The sequence below is a fragment of the Megalobrama amblycephala genome, linkage group LG23 (assembly GCF_018812025.1).
Source record: "Megalobrama amblycephala isolate DHTTF-2021 linkage group LG23, ASM1881202v1, whole genome shotgun sequence".
NCBI classification, from domain to species: domain Eukaryota; kingdom Metazoa; phylum Chordata; class Actinopteri; order Cypriniformes; family Xenocyprididae; genus Megalobrama; species Megalobrama amblycephala.
The window spans coordinates 17,526,491-17,548,238 of record NC_063066.1 but is presented as its reverse complement, the minus strand read 5'-3'; the positions used below and the strand labels follow the sequence as shown (position 1 = coordinate 17,548,238).

General features: G+C 36.8%; 1 protein-coding gene and 1 long non-coding RNA gene across 4 annotated transcripts; one reads left to right on the top strand and one right to left on the bottom strand.

Annotated features, from left to right (window-relative positions):
* Positions 1–1,507: 1,507 nt before the first annotated feature.
* Positions 1,508–12,917, bottom strand: si:ch211-276i12.4. 3 transcript variants are annotated; one of them, XM_048176402.1, is made up of 8 exons: positions 12,819–12,917; positions 8,463–8,665; positions 6,601–7,978; positions 5,390–5,418; positions 4,979–5,107; positions 4,802–4,868; positions 3,857–3,964; positions 1,508–2,307 (listed from the first exon to the last, which is right to left on the bottom strand). In XM_048176402.1, the coding sequence occupies exons 2-8, from the start codon at positions 8,600–8,602 to the stop codon at positions 1,687–1,689; spliced, it is 2,472 nt and encodes an 823-aa protein (XP_048032359.1). In that variant the 5' UTR covers positions 8,603–8,665; positions 12,819–12,917; the 3' UTR covers positions 1,508–1,686. The 3 variants fall into 3 exon arrangements, with proteins under 3 accessions (XP_048032359.1, XP_048032358.1, XP_048032360.1); XM_048176401.1 differs by lacking the exon at positions 12,819–12,917 and having other exon boundaries at positions 8,463–9,200; XM_048176403.1 differs by lacking the exons at positions 1,508–2,307; positions 12,819–12,917 and adding an exon at positions 4,293–4,315 and having other exon boundaries at positions 3,864–3,964; positions 8,463–9,203.
* Positions 12,918–18,158: 5,241 nt separating this feature from the next.
* Positions 18,159–20,823, top strand: LOC125259050. The gene is made up of 2 exons (XR_007182715.1): positions 18,159–19,922; positions 20,008–20,823. It is a non-coding gene; the product is annotated as an uncharacterized LOC125259050 (long non-coding RNA).
* Positions 20,824–21,748: the final 925 nt, after the last annotated feature.

Below are 21,748 nucleotides of genomic sequence, written 5' to 3'. Positions count from 1 at the left end.
AATTGCGAACTTGTAACATTTGGTATATTTCCAAATTTTATATATGATATGATATATTTAACATATTTCTTATTGTATTGTATTGTATTGTAGGCCAATCTTGGGATGGGTTACATCGTAGTGGTGTGTCAATGCTGGCTATCTGCATTTGCTGGCTCAGAGGTGAATGTTAATGTGTGTCTATATGAAGTGTTTTTTCATGGAAACAGTGTGTAGATCTAAATCTACTGTGACTATACAGAATATAGATGCTCTATATTATAACACCAGGAATGGATAATTTGAAATATAACAAAGCAGTATTGATCATGTGATGTTGATTTCATTTAAACTTGAATTCGGTTGAAGTAATTGGATGTCACAAAAACTGGATGTCATACTGTGTCTTATATAGATATAAAGACACCAAATTTTCAAACAATATAATATAGACAAATATAAACAATTCTCAAATGTAGAGCAAATTTGCATGCAAGTCTTTATTAATATAATTCAGGATATTATACAATAAAATTATATGGTTATATGGCTAATTTGCATTCTAGCAGTAATTATAACTTGCATTCTATCAGTTATAGATTTCAGAATCACAACAGTGAAAACTTTGCTAAATGTTAATTTATACAATAAATGGACACACAAACATTAATGGTCTCAGCTGTTAATTTACATATTTCACAGAAGTTCTATTCATTTTTTTACTAGTAAACATTAAGCAATTAAAGATAAATTAATAAGATATTAAAAATATTTTTTTCCCAAGCAGCTCTTTGACAGGAAATTTGGTTATCAATAAAATAATATGATTGGAACACATTGTTCTAACTATATTATTTTATTGATTACCAGTTTTTCAGAATATACAAGGCAAAAAGTGCAAACAGGTATAAAAACACAAACACAGAGAATGCCTTTCACATATGTACATATGTATTTAACCACAAATCAAAGCAGGAATCCTTAAAACTAAATTATTTCAATTTATATAGCACAAAACCAGATGGTACATACAACAATTGTACCAACAAAGGTCCATTAGAGCTAAAGTTATTTGCATGCTTCACTCTAAAAAATGCTGGGTTAAAAACAACCCAAGTTGGGTTGAAAATGGACAAACCCAGCAATTGGGTTGTTTTAACCCAGCGGTTGGGTAGTTTTATTTAAACCAACTATTGTTTAAAAATTGCTATATGGCTAGCTTAAAATGAACCCAAAATAGTTGGGAAATTAAAAACCAGATGCAATTAGAGGCAACAATAATAGACAAAAGGTGAATGTTTATTAATAAGCTTTAATATTTTATTAATATACATTTAATAGTTTAATAGTTTATTAATATAAATTTATTAATAAGCAATTTAATAAATGTTTATTGTTTAATAATTATTCATTGAACATTAATAAATGTTCATTTCCAACATACTTTGGGTTAATTTTAATTAAGCAATACAGTAATTTTTAAACAATAGTTGAGTTAAATAAAACTACCCAGCAGGTTGGGCAAACATTTAACCCTACCACTGGGTTAAAACAACCCAGTTGCTGGGTTTGTCCATTTTCAACCCAACTTGGATTGTTTTAACCCAGCATTTTTAAGAGTGTTCCTGCAGTATTGGTAATGGGGGACAATATTAAGATTTTCATCCAGTTCTTATATCTTTTACCATATAAACGTCAGACTGAATGTTACTCTTTTCCTTCTGTTAGTTCTCTGGCCCCCATCACTGCCTCTAAACTATCTTTCCCTTCACAATCATGCACTGGAGGAGGAATCTGGTTCAAAAACTCATTCAGCATCCTCTGAGCAGTGAAATGGCTGAAATCAGTGGAGTCTTTCCCCACCATGACGGTTCCTTCTCCACCTGTCTGTCTGCTGAGCCTCATTTCATCTAGGTTATATGGGTTTGGGGGAACAATGCGGATCTCTGTGTTCACGGCTAAATGATGCATTTGATGGCTTGGGGCCTTTGTATCTGCCATCGTTTTGTGGATTGGCACATGATCATTAAAAGGAAAAAGAAGTTGTGAGTCACTTCCTTTAACTACACTTTGTTCTGTCCCTGCCCATGGATCATGATCATGTTTCCATGGCAGAAAGGCTGTGGCAGGCTGTTGTCTGATGCCTGAGCATGTCTCTCCAGTCTGTGGCCATTCAAAAACTTCCCTTTTTCCTCCAGATGGTTGGTTGTTTCTGTCTGATTGGTTGTTATCAGGGTGGCCAGGAGATGTTTGAGGACATAAGACGTGTTCCAGTCTTTCCTGAGAGTCAAAGTGATTTTTCAACAACTCACTAATCAATGAGTGAACCTGAGGAAAGATGATAACCCATAAAGTCACCATGAAATCAATAGAATTTTTTTGTTTTGTTTTTTTGCAGGATTTATAATAAATGATTTATCATGAACATTTTATTTTTTTAAATTCATGTGCCCTTGTCATCTTTAATCAAAATAACTTCCCCTCCCTCTTAAAGCGTCATTGCTTCTCTTCTCTGATGATGTGTTTATCGGTGTGAGAGCTGGACGACCTGACACTCACATGAGATCATAGCATTAGTGCCAGCCCAATTTTTCAGTGGCATTGGTTTCGGAAGTTTTTTTTTTTTTTTTTTTCATTTTTTCATATCTTTTTTTAATTTTTTCCATAGGGAAGTCTTTGTTAAAGCATTATAAACTATGAACCAAACCAACCAGCTATGAGGTTAAAGCAAAAAACTTTGAGACTGTGTACTTAATGGCTTTAGTAGGGAAAGAACAACAATCCCATGAAGCATTGCAAACAGCAAAATCGATTTAAAATCATTGACAAAATCTAATATATATATATATATATATATATATATATACTGTATATAATAAAACAAAACTTTGAGTTTATTGCAAAATATGCATATATACCCCATTATCTCTTTGCCACATTTTGCTTGTCGTGGCTTTCTGATTGGTGGAATTTTCTGTACAGCATCATGTGTAATGTAGTTTTTCATGATAAATTCCAATGTTAAACATGATTGTTTTTAAAAATAACAGATGGCTTTGACAAAAGCAAATGCCAAAGATTATCAACTTTGTAGCTTACAGTTGGGCTGTCCTTAAGGGTTTAGAAATTATCGTTAAAAATCTCTATAGAGAAAATGAAAGGAATTTTTACTTCCAGAACTCAAATGTTGCTCTCCATAGCACAATGATCCAACAATCCAATCCATTTCTGATGGACAAAATCAAGTCCAGCCCAACATTTTATCTTTTTCAAGAAGCCATTTCACTCAGTCACAAAATGGAAGAAAAGAATAACTTCCGTTTCTTGGAGACTTTAAAGGGTTAGTTCACCCAAAAATGAAAATTCTCATTTATTACTTACCCTCATGCCGTTCCACACCTGTAAGACCTTCGTTAATCTTCGGAACACAAATTAAGATATTTTAGTTGAAATCCAATGGCTCAGTGAGGCCTCCATAGGGAGCAATGACACTGAGCCATTGGATTTCAACTAAAATATCTTAATTTGTGTTCCAAAGATTAACGAAGGTCTTACGGGTGTGGAAGGGCATGAGAGTGAGTAATACTTGACAGAATTTTCATTTTTGGGTGAAATAACCCGTTAACATTCAACATTCAATATATTTATATAAATATATAATGTCCTTTTCATGTTCCTCCCCATTCAGGACATGGAAATGCATATAAAAATCATCTATTATACTACAATTAAATATTATAGGCTTATAATATTTTAGGCTTATATTATACACTACTATAAGCTGTTTAGTGTGGAATTGACTAGTTGTCCAAAAATGGAAGACGTGGGAAGAATGGAAGACATCTGTTTGTTTTATCTGTCTTTGTGTTGCACCTACATTAATGGTTTCCAGAGAGTTGATGGTTTTCTGAGCAGTTTCCAGCTGTTTAGTCAGATCCACAACTCTCTGCATGAGGAACTTCCTCTCTGAGTCCAAGCTGTCTACCTGTCAAAATACAGTAAAAAAAAAAACTGCTTAAATGTAACACATGTGATGGTATATCTGTAGAAGAGACATTTCAGCAGATGTGAATTTACATTTTTTAGAGCGCAACGCAAAGGAAAACAGGTGCTTTAATCAGTAAACCATAAGGCCTGAAAACAGCACTATAGATGGGCACTTCATGTACAAATCTACAAGTAACATTCAAGAGCTTGTTTGTAGAATGATCATACTGATCATACTATTTTCTAGATTTCTTTAGTTTCCACAGATGTGGTAAACTTTAAGTATAAATCTCATATCTATGTCCAAAATGATGTTTTGTTCCTACCTTAGAAGTCTTGACCTTCTCTGCTGTATCCAACATGTAAAATTGTAAAATGTCATAATAGTTCTATTAAATTCATTTACACTTATTTGCAATAAAATAAAACAGTGTAATTATTAGTTAATTTTAACATTTTAGGTTACATTTGATTTTTTTTTTAACTGCAAATGTTTAAAAAATATATATAATTTTGATGTTTATTATTTAAAAAAGGTTTTAAAAATGTAAATGTATTTAATGTTGACTGTCTATTGCATGAAATTGACAAATTTACAAAAAATAGGGTCTAAACTGTATTTAGTTATAAATTTTAACAAGGTTGAAAAAACTACAAACTTCATAAAATAAAATAAGAATAAAACCGCTCATATTATTTAGCTAACATTTCTAAGATTGACAAACATTTTGCACCTTTTTTCACAGACCTTTTATTTAAAACAAATAATTTTTTTCTGATCCTATTTTTTACTGTTTTTGCAGAAAGTGCATCCTACAACTCATGTTAATCTTACCGCAGATTTGAGTTTCTGCTCCAAGACGCTGTTTGCCTGCTGAGAAACAGAATAGCTCTCCTGAAGCCTGCAAAGGAGACATTAGACAAAGAGAGAGAGTGGAGTGGTATCATTTTTAAGAACTGTTGCAAAAATGTTTGTTTTTCATGGTAGCATCTGTGGAGCTTAAATGCTGACCTTCTGTATTTCTCTTTGAAGCTGCCTAACTCTGTCTTGGTACAGTGTAATTCTGCCTCCATGTTCTCAATGCATGCCACCGTCTGCAACAGGTTCTCATGCAGCTCTTTGTTGTACTCCTCCAGCATCCTGCAATATATTACAGATCGATGTGTTTATGTCAGGAGGTAAACTGCTGGTTTCTAGCAGCAGTTTGCCTTCTACTCTATCATAAATCACTCACAAAAAAAAACAATGACTCTGTGTACTAGACAGATGAACAGAGAGATGAAAATAGAAACAACCGATATGGTACAAACTGGATGAGAGAGTTTAGGAAACTGAGCAGAGTCAAATGGGGGAAAGCTCTAGAATAAAAGCAAAATCAATAGTCTGAAATAACCAATCAGAAAAAAAGGGAAAACCACTTACTGAACTCTCTCCACAGAACCGACCGAATCCTGGGGGCAAGAGAAAAAAAAGAGGGGGGTGAAACAGTAAACAGAGGACAGAACAGAAAATAGAAAATTGATTTTAAAGTGTTATGGTCAGGAAAGACCATTGATTGATGACTCTTCTGGTTCAGTTGGGTCAGTCAACAGATATGGACACAATGAAGGGTATCCTTCATGCTTCTGGCTTTAGAGGTTAACCCAAGGCTATCCATAATTTGATTTGATTTTAATTAACCTTTATTTTGAAGCTGTGGTTGTTATAATTACATAAATGACTATTCTTCAAGATCAAATATTGAATCCTGTTACCCAGGTGTTTATGAGGGGAATATGGTTAAACAAATATGCTTCTTCAATTTATGGAATACACTTTATATCATTCAAAGGTTTAGGGTTGGTAAGATTTTTATTATTATTATTATTTTTTTTAAATAAGTCTCTTATGCTCACCAACACAGCATTTATTTTATTTAAAAACAAACAAACAATAATATTGTGAAATATTACAATTTAAAATAAAATAATAATTAAAATGTCATTTATTCCTGCGATGGCAAAGCTGAATTTTCAGCATCATTACTTTAGTCTTCAGTGTCACATGATCCTTCAGAAATCATTTTAATATGATGATTTGCTGAATATGAAACATTTCTGATTATTCTATTGAAAACATGTTGTTCAATTATTTTTGTTCAGGATTGTTTGATGAATAGAAGTTCCTAAAGAACAGCATTTATTTGAAGTAGAATATTTTTGTCTTTACTGACAAAAAAAACCCTCTAAATTTATCAGCAAATGCAAAACAACATTTGGTCTGAAACTAATACTGAGTAATAGCATAATTTAGATTTTCATTTTTATATTGATTTGTAAATTGTAGAAATTATCAATCAGTTTTTATATTTGTTTTAATTGTATAAAATTGTATTTAATATGAAGTTTGTCAAATGTTTATTGCTAAATAAAAAGAAAATGATGCAAAATTCATCACATCTCAAATTTGGTCAAACCTCATATTAAATTATTGGTACTGACTATTGTTTATTTTAATTTTATTATTAAGTCTTCTAAAAACATTTTTAAAACATTTCAGGCCCCGTTTTGCCCCAAATATTGAGGTAAACATAAAAGAACCTAAATAGAGAGAAAAAAAAAAACTAGCTTTTTTTGGTCTTTTGATGAACTTACCCTGTGTGGTTTAGACTGCCTCCTGTGTCCCGTGTGTTTGGGTCTGTCACTTTTCTCTGAGCTGGTGGATGATTTACTTGACTGGGACTCTGACTCCAGCCCTGGGGCTTGCAGAGGAGGCGATGATCCCTTCTCTTGCTTAATCAAGGGCCTAAATGGGCTGTGACTACTTTGATGTCGCACTTTGTGTTTAGAGAGGTGTCGGTGGACCGATTCAGGGCTGGTGCTGGTACCGTCTGTGAGCATCTGAGTATATTGCCTTTGGTGCTGTTTACCTGAGGTAGCCCCATGTCTTTCAGCTTTAGAAGGATGGCGGGGTGGTGGTGAAGGAGGACTGATCAGGCTTCGGTTGTGGTATTGATCCTGATGTTGTTTGCTGGGTCTCTTATGTGATTGAGAGAGTGAGCTTGAATCTGTACCGGTTTTTCCTGAATCAGGTCTCTCGGCTCTGGTGGGCTGCTGTTTTGGTGACGACACGACGCTCTCCTGTTTGCCGCTGCGGTTTATGCGTTCTTCGTTAGGAGATTTTGGGGGGGTTGGTGTGGCTACGCCAAAAGAGCTGAGTGCACAGGGACTGATAACCTGCCTGGTGATCTCATCCAGAAATGCAGAGAACTGCATCTTCCCTTTCACAAAGGTATTACTCGCAGCTTCCGTAGAGATCTGCTTGGTTGTTTCTGTGACGTGCACCCTGGTGGAGAGCACCTCCATAGACTTGGCTTTTCTGAAGTTGCTACCTTTCTGTCCCTCATCTTTGTTTTTCAGAATACCTTTGCTGGGGAGCTGAATAGTTGATACAGCCTTCTTGGGAACCGCCCTGCCTCCGAGCGCGATGTCGACATTGCCACTAAAGGCAAGGCTTTGTCCCAGGCTTGCAGTTTTGTAAAGTGGCCCATGATCTATGTGTTGAGATTCTGCTGAGTAACAATCGTTGTGCTTATTTTGCAAAAGGCCCTCCTCGCTTTTGCTATGGCCCCTGGAGAGTTTTGCCATCCCATGTCCATGCTGAGAACCGGGGAGCAGTTTGTCAGTGTTTTCCAGGCTGTGGCGGTGCCTCTGATCGCTGTGATCAAAAACAAAGTCCTCAGATTCTCTGTCGTTGATTTTCCTTTGAACCTCAGAGATGTTGGAGCAGGACAGGGAATACTGGGGTTTGTGCATGAGATACGTCTCATCGTCCAGGCTGGGCTCTGAGGTCCAAGATGGAGATGAAGAATTGGAGGAGGAGGAGGACAGGCTGGAGGAAGACCTTTTAGTGAAGCTGTGGCGTTCTTCAGACGCTTTAGGGCGTGCATGTGGATAAGAGTGATGCTGGTTGTCATGCTGGTGGTGAGTATGTCTATCATTGTGCTTTCCTTGACTGCTTGAAGAGCTGCGACTGATTTAAAAGGGGTTCAGTAAGAAAATGAGATGAATAATAATGAAAATACTCTAACTATGTGATCTGTTCTGGTCATATAATGTCAATAAATCATACAATGATTTAAATTGTGTTGAATGATTCATTATGTCTCAGTTTGGCAATATGAAAGACAAAGGAATACATTTTTTTGCAGGCCACAATATATTTTGGTAACACTTTATTTCAATGGTCCAACAAATATAAAACAAATGCACACAATTGGTTTGTTGCATTCTTATCCTATATAATAGGCATATATTATCCTATTCAACTATAATTAAATTACAACTTGTAATCATTGTGCAACGTGACCGAAAAAAAGTATGAATATGGAAAGATGGCATCCGTATTTCATATTTTTTTTTCAATTAACAAAAATTATTTTCAAATTTGTTTAGTTAGTTTTAGTTAACAGTAACAACACTGACACATATCCCAGAAAGAAAGTTTAAGCACATACCTGTGTGATCCATGTTGGTGATAAGGGTTGTGATGGTAATGATGGTTGTGAGGATGCTGATGAGGTATGGGATGGGAATGTTTGTAAATTTTGACTTCATCCTCTGAGGAGCCACGCACAGGTGTGAAGTATCTTTCCATGTCGTATAACTGCTACACTATCAGTATTTAGCGGTGTTACTCTATTGATGCCTCCCTTGTATTCTATGAAAGAAAACAAAATAATACGTGATCCTTGTAGCTTTTTGGAGTCTGTTTAAAATGTAAAGTTCCAGAAATTCGAAGAAAGAATTATCTTCTAAAGAAATATATTCAAAAGTGCATCCGTTAACAAGCAGATGATTCTTCACCAGGCTGCAGCAGGAGTGAAACAATTCTAATGCTGCCAAGGCACCTAATATCTGATTATGATGTAATGACTCCACATTGAACTCAATAAAAAACGCCCTCATGGGGAGAACACAGTTGGAACACAATCGATCTGGTTTGGTCAATCGATTTGGTGAAAGGACATTGCATGACATGTTATTTGGGTTACATACACAAAATGGGGTGAATGAAATTCATGGTGGTACTCAGTTACATCACAATAACAAGATTTATTTATTGGAAGACATTTATATTTATATTCACAGACATAGAAATATTTTTTTTCCCTTGTACTTCTTCTTATAGACATTCATATCACACCCCATCACCTAGGTTATGTGAAGTTTAAACAACAGCTATATTTTGTTTATAAAGTACAGGTGCTGGTCATATAATTAGAATATCATCAAAAAGTTGATTTATTTCACTAATTACATTCAAAAAGTGAAACTTGTATATTATATTCATTCATTACACACAGACTGATATATTTCAAATGTTTATTTCTTTTAATTTTGATGATTATAACTGACAACTAAGGAAAATCCCAAATTCAGTATCTCGGAAAATTAGAATATTACTTTAGACCAATACAAAGAATAGATTTTATATACTCAATACTTAGTTGGGTCTCCTTTTGCCTGAATTACTGCAGCAATGCGGTGTGGCATGGAGTCGATCAGTCTGTGGCACTGCTCAGGTGTTATGAGAGCCCAGGTTACTCTGATAGTGGCCTTCAGCTCTTCTGCATTGTTGGGTCTGTTGGAAAATGAAATCTGCATCTCCATAAAGTTGGTCAGCAGCAGGAAGTATGAAGTGCTCTAAAACTTCCTGGTATACGGCTGCGTTGACCTTGGACCTCAGAAAACACAGTAGACCAACACCAGCAGATGACATGGCACCCCAAACCATCACTGACTGTGGAAACTTTACACAGGACCTCAAGCAACGTGGATTGTGTGCCTCTTCTCTCTTCCTCCAGACTCTGGGACCCTGATTTCCAAAGGAAATGCTAAATTTACTTTCATCAGAGAACATAACTTTGGACCACTCAGCAGCAGTCCAGTCCTTTTTGTCTCTAGCCCAGGCAAGACGCTTCTGACGCTGTCTGTTGTTCAAGAGTGGCTTGACACAAGGAATGCGACAGCTGAAACCCATGTCTTGCATACATCTGTGCGTAGTGGTTCTTGAAGCACTGACTCCAGCTGCAGTCCACTCTTTGTGAATCTCCCCCACATTTTTGAATGGGTTTTGTTTCACAATCCTCTCCAGGGTGCGGTTATCCCTATTGCTTGTAAACTTTTTTCTACCACATCTTTTCCTTCCCTTCGCCTCTCTATTAATGTGCTTGGACACAGAGCTCTGTGAACAGCCAGCCTCTTTTGCAATGACCTTTTGTGTCTTGCCCTCCTTGTGCAAGGTGTCAATGGTCGTCTTTTGGATAACTGTCAAGTCAGCAGTCTTCCCCATGATTGTGTAGCCTACAGAACTAGACTGAGAGGCCTTTGCAGGTGTTTTGAGTTAATTAGCTGATTAGAGTGTGGCACCGGGTGTCTTCAACATTGAACCTTTTCACAATATTCTTATTTTCTGAGATACTGAATTTGGGGGTTTCCTTAGTTGTCCGTTATAATCATCAAAATTAAAAGAAATAAACATTTGAAATATATCAGTCTGTGTGTAATGAATGAATATAATATACAAGTTCCACATTTTGAATGGAATTAGTGAAATAAATCAACTTTTTGATGATATTCTAATTATATGACCAGCACCTGTATAAATATAACAGTAGTTTACATGAGCATTTTGTTCATTATTTTATCATTATTGTGTTTTTATTTTTATGACTATTGAATCTGATAATTAAAAATAAATGTAGTTAAGTCAAAAAAGTAATTAAAAATTGTGGAGAAAAAAAAATGTACAGGACCTAAAATATCCACACACACACACACACACACACACACACAAAAGTGCTATATAGCACTAAAAGTGGTTCTTGGCTCATAATCATAGGGGAACCACTTTTGGTGCTATGTAGCACCATATCTTTAAAGGTGCTCTACAGCACCTTTGTCAAATGGTGCTATGTAGAACCCATAAGAGGTGCCATATAGCATTTTATTTCTTCAAAAAAAAATGGTACTAAACAGTGGTTCTTTGGCTTGTAAAGAACCTTTAAAGGTCCCCTAGAACTTTTTTTTAAAAGATGTAATATAAGTCTAAGGTGTCCCCTGAATGTGTCTGTGAAGTTTCAGCTCAAAATACCCCATAGATTTTTTTTATTCATTTTTTTAACTGCCTATTTTGGGGCATAATTAGAAATGAGCCGATTCAGGGTGTGTGGCCCTTTAATTCTCGTGCTCCATGCCCCAAGAGCTCGCGCTTGCCTTAAACAACATAAAAAAAAGTTCACAAAGCTAATATAACCCTCAAAATGGATCTTTACAAAGTGTTCGTCATGCAGCATGTCTAATCGCGTAAGTACAGTGTTTATTTTGATGTTTACATTGATTCTGAATGAGTCTGAGGCTGTGTTCCGTGGCTAACGGCTAATGCTACACTGTTGGAGAGATTTATAAAGAATGAAGTTGTGTTTATGAATTATACAGACTGCAAGTGTTTAAAAATGAAAATAGCGACGGCTCTTGTCTCCGTGAATACAGTAATATACGATGGAAACTTTAACCACATTTAACAGTACATTAGCAACATGCTAACGAAACATTTAGAAAGACAATTTACAAATATCACTAAAAATATCATGTAATCATGGATCATGTCAGTTATTATTGCTCCATCTGACATTTTTTGCTATTGTCCTTGCTTGCTTACCTAGTCTGTTGATTCAGCTCTGCACATCCAGACGTTTATACTGGCTGCCCTTGTCTAATGCCTTTCATAATGTTGGGAACGTGGGCTGGCATATGCAAATATTGGGGGCGATTTATATAAGAAGGAGGAAACAATGGAGTTTGAGACTCACTGTATGTCTTTTCCATGTACTGAACTCTTGTTATTTAACTATGCTGAGGTAAATTAAATTTTTGAATCTAGGGCACCTTTAAGGGGGCTTAACAGGTTCTTTGTATGTGCTTATTTTGCAAAAGGCCCTCCTCGCTTTTGCTATGGCCCCTGGAGAGTTTTGCCATCCCATGCCCATGCTGAGAACCGGGGAGCCAGTTGGGTTACCACCTTAACCACCCCAAAGAACCGCTGAAGAACCATACAGGGGATTAACTGGTTCTGTATACAGTAGCGGTGCTATATAGCACCTCAGTCATCCCAAAGAACCGCTGAAGAACCATACAGGGGCTTAACTGGTTCTCTATACAGTAGCGGTGCTATATAGCACCTCAGTCATCCCAAGAACCGATGAAGAACCGCTGAAGCACCAATATATGGTGCTATACAGCACTTAAAGTGGTTTCCCAATGATTACGAGCCAAAGAACCACTTTTAGTACTATATAGCACCATTTTTTTAAAAGTGTACACAGTCAGATGTTAATCTAAAATCTCGAAGTTGATTAAAAAAACAGGATAAAACATTATGTCAGTCATCTTTGATTTGTCATGTTTTAAATGTTTAAAAGGCTTTTAACCTATAAGCCTACTTAAAGACTAAAATACAATATATGTATATATATTTTTCTTTTTATTCTTCGTATGATTTGTCTATATCTCCAAATTCTCTTCATGACTGAGCATTCAGTAACATGCAATGTTCATTCTTTCTAGCTGGAAAAGGCTCTGTAGATATATTTTTAAATGCTATTTCATCATATACGGAAAATAGTTGCTGTGAAACTACAACAAATATATTTTTGTAAATCCCGTTTCTGTCTATCACACTTTGGGTCTTTAGAACTGAAATGCTTTATATGAAAGACTGTTGAAATGGGCGACTATTCATTCCACTGAAACGGCCTTTTATGTAATAATGCTGATGAAGAAGAAGGTGTAAACGAGTCTGATTAACTTACAGGCTGAAGGTTTTCATTCAGGTCATTTAGAATGAATGTATATTCATGGGCAACTGGACTTTGACTTTCTGTTCTGTAAATGTTCTGTGATTAGTGTAAGATTCGTGCCATCTAGTGGTTAACATGCAAATGAAATCCATACCCCGAACATCTAGATCTTTCTACACTTTGCCACATTCGTCACGTTTACAATTCATTTTAATTCAAAACATCATTTTGTGACGCAAAATTAACCGATGAAGTACATAAAACTCAGTCCATAACTCAATTTTTATTAGCAGAGTATTGAAAAGTTATGTTTGTAAGATGAACATGAAGACGAATCTGCAAACTCATTCCAAAAGCTGCGCAAACAAACAACGTGACCACAGCAGCTGCTAAGAATAATAAATTATTGTAAATCTTTAGGGATATAGCATTTAACTTTTTGTAGATTAAATACTGCCATTTAACTTTGACGGTCCCTGAAACTTAATCCCCAAAACAATGTGTTTATTTAGCGCTGTGTAATATAAAACCATTTAACAGATGAATTACTAAGTGAACATTGAGAGCATTCGTCACAGGTTTCTACTGGCAAATTACATGATGCATGTTTAGACACAAACAGGCAATCCACTGGTATTTCGTGTTTTTTAAGTGTATTTGTGTTGCCCATCCCCCTTCCCACTTGTAGCAGTCCTGTCCTGATGTGAACGTCAGCACAAATACCAGAGGAGACGTGCTGGAGGCCTCGTTTGCCCCGCACCCACCCTATCAATGTGACAAAGAAAGGAATTTACTCAAACGTGTCAACTAACTCTTCAAATTCTGTTTAAATGTACATTTATTCATTTATCGGAAGCCGCTCACAAGACTGTAAAAGTACAACAAAAGATGTATACCAAGTCAAAAACATTTGACAAAAGCTGTAATTTGTCATGATGGGCCATTGTTTTAACCTTGTAAAGCACAAGGTATACTTTTTGACCTCCGAAAATCCTGGAATGTTTTCGTAAAACGTTAGATCTGGGTTAAACTAGAACATTCTGGTATTTTTTCGAGTTGATCTATCATCTTTTTTTAAGCCAACAAATGTTACACGCAAGCGCATTAGGGCACTGCGGAAAAAAAGAAAAGAAGATCCGTGCACTGAAACCGGTTTGTGCTGGATTCAAAGAGGGGGTTTTAGATCCATGTTGTATTCCTCCGCACTGCGCTTCTGACGTAATTGTTTCTGTTTGAAAAGTGCATTTGTGATGAATCACCCTGCGTTTCTGGGTAGCTCAGCTGTGACCGTTGGTCTTACTTTATAAAATGGAAAGCACATTTGGTGGGGGAATTCCTTATATAATTTACCAAATTCCCATGTCATCTACTTTTAATTTTGGGAAACATTTATGTCCAATATGACGTGATGTTTTAACAATGCATCATAAAAACATTATATGCTGTTTTTGATTACACACATATTTTTTGTTATAGATGACAAAGTAGAAATAAATAGTCATACTCATATATAGGCAGATATCTTGATCTAAAATAAATCAAAACCCTTTGTGAGAGGAACTATTTTTTTATCAGACGGCGGAAGGAGCTGAAATGACCGCCTTACCGCGGTCTATAAAAGCCATGCCAACAACAAAGCGCGTCACAACGGGGTGAGGCGAACAGGAAGGCAGGGAGGTTTCGTTGATCTGGTGATGTGTCTTCGTTTTATTCTGTTTTACCTTTTTCTAACGATAATTTAGAGGAACTGTTCTTTGTCAACTTATTTTCGCTTTTAAGTTTATACGTTGTTACAATTGACTATCTCAAGGCTTTCTTCTAATAAGTTACCTTTAGCGTAAAGAAGTTACATTGAAAGCTTAATTATAATTTAAAGTGCCTTTTATGAAGAAATATTCGACCTTTTATTGGTCCTAACAAGACGACAGACTATAAAAATATGTACAGTTTTATATAATAGAACATGCAGTTCTTATTTTACTACTAGTTAATGTTTAACCAGCTGACCAAGAGCCTAAACAAAACGCAGCTATAAATAAACATGTTATCTAATTCTGTTGAGCTAGTTTTAGATATGTTTTTTTTTCAACATAGTTCTTCTGAAGTAACTTGACTTAATGTATACAGTTTTGTATAACTGAATGATTATTTTACTACTAGCTTAATGTTTAACCAGCTAACGTTAAGAGCTTAAACAAAGAGCAACTATAAATTACCATGTTATACTGTTCTATTAAGTTAGTTTTAAATATATTTTTGTTTCAACATTTTTTTTTTTTTTCTGAAGAGACTTGACTTAAAATAGTTTAGTTTCTCATTCTCGGCGTTAGAACGCCTTTACAAAATGGCGGCCGCGACAACGAGCAAGTTATATGATCGTGAAGCCGCATTTATCTGTAAGAAGACTACAATATATTTTCAATTAAAAAGACTTTTATTTCTCTTTTATCTTCAAACCATAACATAATCAACAGCTTACTGCCAAAAGAAACGCCAGACAATCGGAAAATGTTTCGTTTTTACTTCTGAAACCTATGAAAAAAAAAAAGAAGCCCGCTCTCGTTGCCTCTTTAGGAAGAAATTACTGAACAAAGTGAGTTAATAGTTTGAAAGACATCGACAACGATTTTAGAAGCAGACTTTTTTTTTTTTCCAAGAATTCTACACAAGTATTTCAATTCATAAGCCTAGAAACTTTTTTTTTTTTTTTTTTTTTTTTTTTTTTAAATCAGCTATGATGACGCACATTTGAGTGTTTGAACGACCCACCTAAGTGATCGCTTTATGGACTGAGTCACATGTTGCGTAACAGCTGTGAAATGGGAGCGTAGTGTGTTTTTCATGATCTAAAAATATCAGCAGAAGACCGAAGTACCGAGGGAAGGAGAAATGGACTGAGTATAATTTATCCAGTAACGACCTAGCTCTTAGATGACTACGGATGGAAGAAAAGATCTACAGCAGAGGCCAGGACCAGGGAGAAACAGGACCAGATGTCGAGCCAGGCAGGACCAGGGGAGAATCAGAGGGCACAGAGCAGGGTGAAGAGCAGCAGCAAGCAGTATCCAGAGGGGGAGCCAGATCCACAAGGCAGAATAGCGTACCACGTTGGCCACCAGGGGGAGCTCAGCTGGTCTAGATCAGAGCAAGCCAAAGATGGGTGTCTCAACAACAGCAGAGAAAGAAAGGGCTCACAAGCAGAAAGTATCAGGGGGTCATCACCATAGAAAAGTCATGAGGAGGGCATTTGGTTTGTATGGGTAGAGGTATCCTGTGTAATTTTGAAGTCAATTTCAGTAGTTTGCATTTCAGAACACTTTTGCTCGCGAAGTTCTGTTCTTTCCTTTTCAGGCGTGGTGAGTGACTGTTTGAAATTCCGATGTGTCATCTGTCCTGTTGTTGGCCAAGTCTGATGAATGCTGTTAGTGTGCTGTGGAGATGACCGTCCTTTATCGACCACGCCTCCACTGAGTTTCGGCTATAGGCCCGTGGAAAAGTCGTCCCCATATCCGCTTAAATCCATTAGGTCTGTCCTGAGAAGCAATCCACGTATGAAGGGTTTTTCGGAGTTGGTTACCCTGCGTCCCTAAACGACACAACTACCTCTACTGCCACACCCGCTGCGTCAGTCCGACATATGATGCCAGGGCAGCTGCGTATTGCCTGCCGGTAAAAATTTTGACGAGTTCATGCATGAATTTTAATGATAAATTGGAGCAAAAGCTCTTAATTAAAAAAAAAAAAAAAGAGATGCGCTTTTGTTTAAAAAAAAAAAAAAAAAAACATTTAAATGCGCTATTGTAAAAGCATTGAGTAAAAGTTTTGACATACAGATTTTGCAAATGCAGTTTCTGAATAGTTTGATGTGATGTTATTGCACAGTGTTTTTGGGGTTGGGGAGGGGCAAATGCGTTTCTCGAGTTCTCTTTCCCACAGGCCCTGGTCACATTAGAGGCGATAGAACCAAAAGGGATTCCAGGATGTTGTGTGGACCCTTTTAGAGTCAAATTGTTGACTGCTCAGTAACGATTCTTATAAAGCTTCAAGGAAAGCCTCTGCTTTGATGGGATATAGGAAGGTACCTCATTGGATTTGTATTAAATCTTGTTTGGATATATGAGAACCATACTTTCATCAGTTTTTTCCAGTATTGAATGTCGGGGATTGTCACGTGCATCGGGGCGGGAGGGGTGTGGGCCGTTAACCCAAATCTTTTCCTAGACTTTGCAGCTTGTGAAAGCGGCTTTATTAAGGGTGGCAGTGACTTGAATAGCGCTGTATGGGGGAAGGAACCACCAGTGTGTCTGCCAGTGGATGAGTGGCCCAGTTACAAGCCTTCCATGGCAGCTATACCAACGTTTACATCTTGGGTAACGCGGCATGGGATCAAACGCTTCCATTTATTTAACACACATCATGATGGCACTCTTTTGTCTCTTTATTGAATAGTATATCGATATTGGTTGTATGTATGAATATTGTCTATGGGGTTTGTGGATCTGGGGGGGGTTGCTTAATTTTGACTCTTACAGATTGAAACAAACCCTCAAAGAACAAAGCTGGTGGTCCAACCAATATCTGCTCCCCTCCCCCACTTAAGGAGCAAAGCTACTTCAATAGAGGCCAAGGCGCTTTTAACGTTTTCTAATGGCAAGTAATTGGATATTCATGTAAATCGCATTCATTTGCTTTTGTCTGTCATTGTATTGTACTTGAATACAATTTGATGGCTAAGTGTCTAAGCAGTAATTGTATTAGTTGCTTATTGTTTGGTCAATTTTTGTATTTTGAAGAGTGGGGATGTGTGTAGGCTTTCTTTTCCTCCCCCTTTTGCATTTTTCAGTGTGCAGTGTCCCTGAATGCTATCCACTGAAGATGTCATCCTAACATTGTATGTAAAGATTTGCTTTCGCATCAATCAACTTCAGCCTCTTTTGGTCACGTAAGGTCACTAAGCAAGCTCATTTGTTCCTAACCTTTTTCCATTAATAGTGTGTTACAATTGTAAGATCTGTGGTTGAGCACATTTTACAAATTAGCTCTGTAATTTGTATGTAAGTGTACATTCTGTAACTGTTCCCATTTTCAGTTAATAAATGCATAGCCTGTTGTGATTGAAATATTTTGGTATGCATTTTGTTTCTTTGGGTATATGTGGGGCTTTCTTGGGGATTTCTTTATGCTTTTTCAGGTATGAGTGTAAAGCTTGGCGCATTTTGTAGAGCTTGGATGCCAGGGTTTGAAGTCAACTCTGTTCAAGTGGAGAGGCAGATCAGTCCAGTCCTTACAGCTGTGATCAGGCCGAAGGAGAAAAGGCAAAATTTACGAATCTAACTTGAGAAGATATGCTTTATGCATTAAATTGTAGTCTCTTTGGCTTTAAGCCTACACTTTTGATATCTGAAACTTGCAGATTTGATGTCTTTATTTCGACATTGGGCTGTTTTGTGAGGGTGGGCATAGGGGTCTTTTGTTTTTGCCACTTTTGGTCTTGCAGAATCTTACAAAGCCTTGTGAAGAATGCCACCTATCAGAAGAAGTTATGCCCTGAAATCGCCCGGTTCCACTGAACGCTTCGGCAGGCAGGACAGTTCGTTGTGCTACAATAGATTTAAGACTTTACTTTTAAAATTTATAATTACCTAGCCACTACTCTGCGCAACTGTGCAGGGTGAAAAAGTTGCTTTACAAATGTATAGCAATGGTCTTCTTTTCAACTGTTGCACAACTGTGCTCCAGACTCCAAATTTAGAGTGGCTGGAAGTAGCTGCGCAACTGTGCAGCTTTATTTGGTATTGCCTGTACATTACCTGAAAAAGCTGTGTTTGGGGTGGGGAGGGCTATGCACTTTTCTCTCTCTTCTGCAGAAATCACATCAGCCAGCTGTGTGGTGAAAGTTACATGATGTCAGCCTGTGGAGTCTGTAGTTACCAGGTGTCTGAATCATTAAACTTGACTGTAGAAACCTCATGCAACCACTTTTTGTAAACTTAAGTAACATTAATCACCAATGCTTCAGAAGCTACACTCCTTTTTATGCTTCATGCACTTTAAGTTTCTCTTACATCTCTTAACTCCTTTAGTTGAGTTATACAGTTAGTATTGCAATCGGTGTGGTGGAAGTGTTTGTGTGTAGAAGCTCTTTGTTTCAGATTACCTGTTTGTCCCCCTGCCTTCTCGACTGCATCTGAATGCAAGGCTGTCTGTGAGAGAAGTTGCACCGGTGAATGTCTTCACTTGAGTGAATGGCGATCCGAATCCCCCTTCTGTGCGCTTGAGAGCTTTGTCCAAACCTCAGAAGCCCTTCGCCGAAGTCCTTCAGTGTGTCTGCGCGTCTTTCCTGTTTTTCCCCCCTCCAATTCTTCATTTTCTTAGGTCAATTTCACTTAGGGAGCAAAATTGTCTTGTCGTCTGGGAGAGCCCTAACCGCCTGATGAAACACTGGGACATCCAGTCGCTCTGATCAACCTCATTTTCGTCATAATTTGCTGCTAATTGCGCATCCCTCTGCTGCTATCTGCTGAGTTAAGTACATGTAGTTGATCTTAATCCTGTGTATGGGTAGAACAAGCATTCACCTTTTTTAAAATATGCATGCACTTAACACTTGCACTAAAATTTTCAATCAAATCCAATGTCAGTGTTTGGAATTTGGTAGCTTTGGGGAGGGGTGGGGCAACACTTTCTCTCTTTTCAGGTATGCTGTTGTGATTCTACTAAAATTGAGACTGAGCCGTAACGTGGGAGTGGATGGATGTGCTTTGGTCAAAGCAATTGAGTAACCAGTTTTTGCATTGGTTTATTAATTGTTTTAAATTGCTTTGGGATAGGGAGGGAGGGGGGTGTGGGCTTGTAAACTTTTTTTGCTCTTTTTCATTGCAGCTGTAAACTTGCTAAAACTTTACTCTGAAGAATTGGGTGTAAAGCGTCGCTGGCTGGAGATAAGTTTATACGTGCACTTTTGCCTTTTAAAAGATTATGAAAATAGTTCGGGGAGTCTGGGGGGGAAACGGAAAACCGAGGATCTGTCTAGTTACAGGAATGATGATTTTCAAAGGCAGCGATTTTGTTCTGGCCATGTTGGTGGGATTTCGAGACCAGGATCATTGTTTGGTGGTAAATGACATTTGTATTACATTGGTTATGACACTTTGGGTGGGGTGGGGTGGGGGTGCTCTAAACTCTTCTCTTTGTGTTTCAGCTTTTAAATAGGAATGAGTCACACCTGAATTCAAGTGCAGCCTTGTTCAAGACCTCACTGGTCAGAGATTTGATCTTCCAAGTAGAAGCATATTAAAATTTGACATTGTATTGAGGACAAAATGATTACAGTAGTATCAATAGCATTTTGGATGTTTTGAAGATTTTATCCAGGGATTGGGGGGGAAACCTGCAGTCTTTTGTGTAGTTTCAGGCTAAAGAAGAAGAGCCATTCAAGACATAGAAGAGTATTGTAGAGCAGCAGGTTTGAGGTTTTTCTTTTCCTGAGGGAACAATCTTAGGATTGTTCCTTCAGGTTTTGCTTTTTTAACCTCATAAGAAAAAAAGCAAAAGACTCCGGTGGAGGCACTCCTGATTCTCAGGACGGGGTTCAATTCCCTGCGGTGTCTTTGCTTTCTAACCTCTGCTCAAACTATACTTTTTAGTGTACGTAATGTGCACACTTAGTTTTAGTTCATTTGTTCTTGTGTTGATGGTGCTACTAAGTCAAATTGATAAACTTAATACTTGTAAAATAAAGACTATTGATGATATGTCACCTTTTAATTTTTTACATCAAGTAAGATCTGTACTCAATTCAATGCTCCCTAATGTTTAATTTATACTGCAGACAACTATGCATTGTTGCAATATGGTATTTCTGAAATACTGTAATAGAATGTTGACATCTACTGGAATGTAGATGTACCTCTTTACAGCCTGAAAGGGTTTTTCTTCAACAGTAGTTCACCAAGGATTATATGGGTAATTGCTCAATTGTATCATTTTGAACTGATTAAATGTTCCTCTTCATTTATCACATTGCTGAAGTCTCAACTGATCCTACATCTGTGTCTGGCTTGAGTAAAGATTTTAAATACATGGGATGACTTCAGTATGTATTTTAATTATGATGTCATGCATGCCACATTTTCTTTACCCTTGATTACATGCCAGCTAAAGATAAGTAGGGGTTTTTTTTTTTTTCTACTTTATAATAGTTTTAATGTATAACAGTATCAAACCAAACATTGTACAATGTACATTTGACCTGTGACCGCTTGGTCCAACTGATATTTAAAATGGACAGATTTTGTTCACATGAGAACATATTTAAACTTGATTGTATAGTAAATGTATCTTGTCTGAATGTATTCCAGCCTGGTTTCTAGGACATAACTAACAATTATTCAACAAAATATTCTAATTTAAGAGGAAACGACAAAAATAATTGCTAGAGAAAACACCTATTAGTAAGAATTAGACTCGGCTCAAATAACCGCTATACCATAAATCCCGGGTCTCCCCTGCATTATCTAAACTTTAATGGAATTCATGGCAACATTACCATTTTATAATAACTAGAACAAGATAATGTCACTAAGGATGCATGCACAAAATAAACTTGCTGAATTTGTAACCGTGTACTTGTATACTACCTTACTACCTTTATCTCCTCTTTATATGGCAGAAATGGTAATGGTAGTATGCTACAGGGTTCCTATGCAGTTTGGAAAATTATGGAATTTGATTTTAATTTCCAGATCTGGAAAAGTATGGGGGGGAAAAAAGTATGTAAAGTGTAAAATATTTGTCTTTCCAGATTATTTCCCCTATTCAGTTTTCTAAAATATAAAATCAAGAAATTATAAATAAATATATCATACAAGCAGAGTGAATTCATGGCAAAAATGTAGCCATTGCCACAAAACTGTTTATGGGACATTCTACAGAAATGTCCA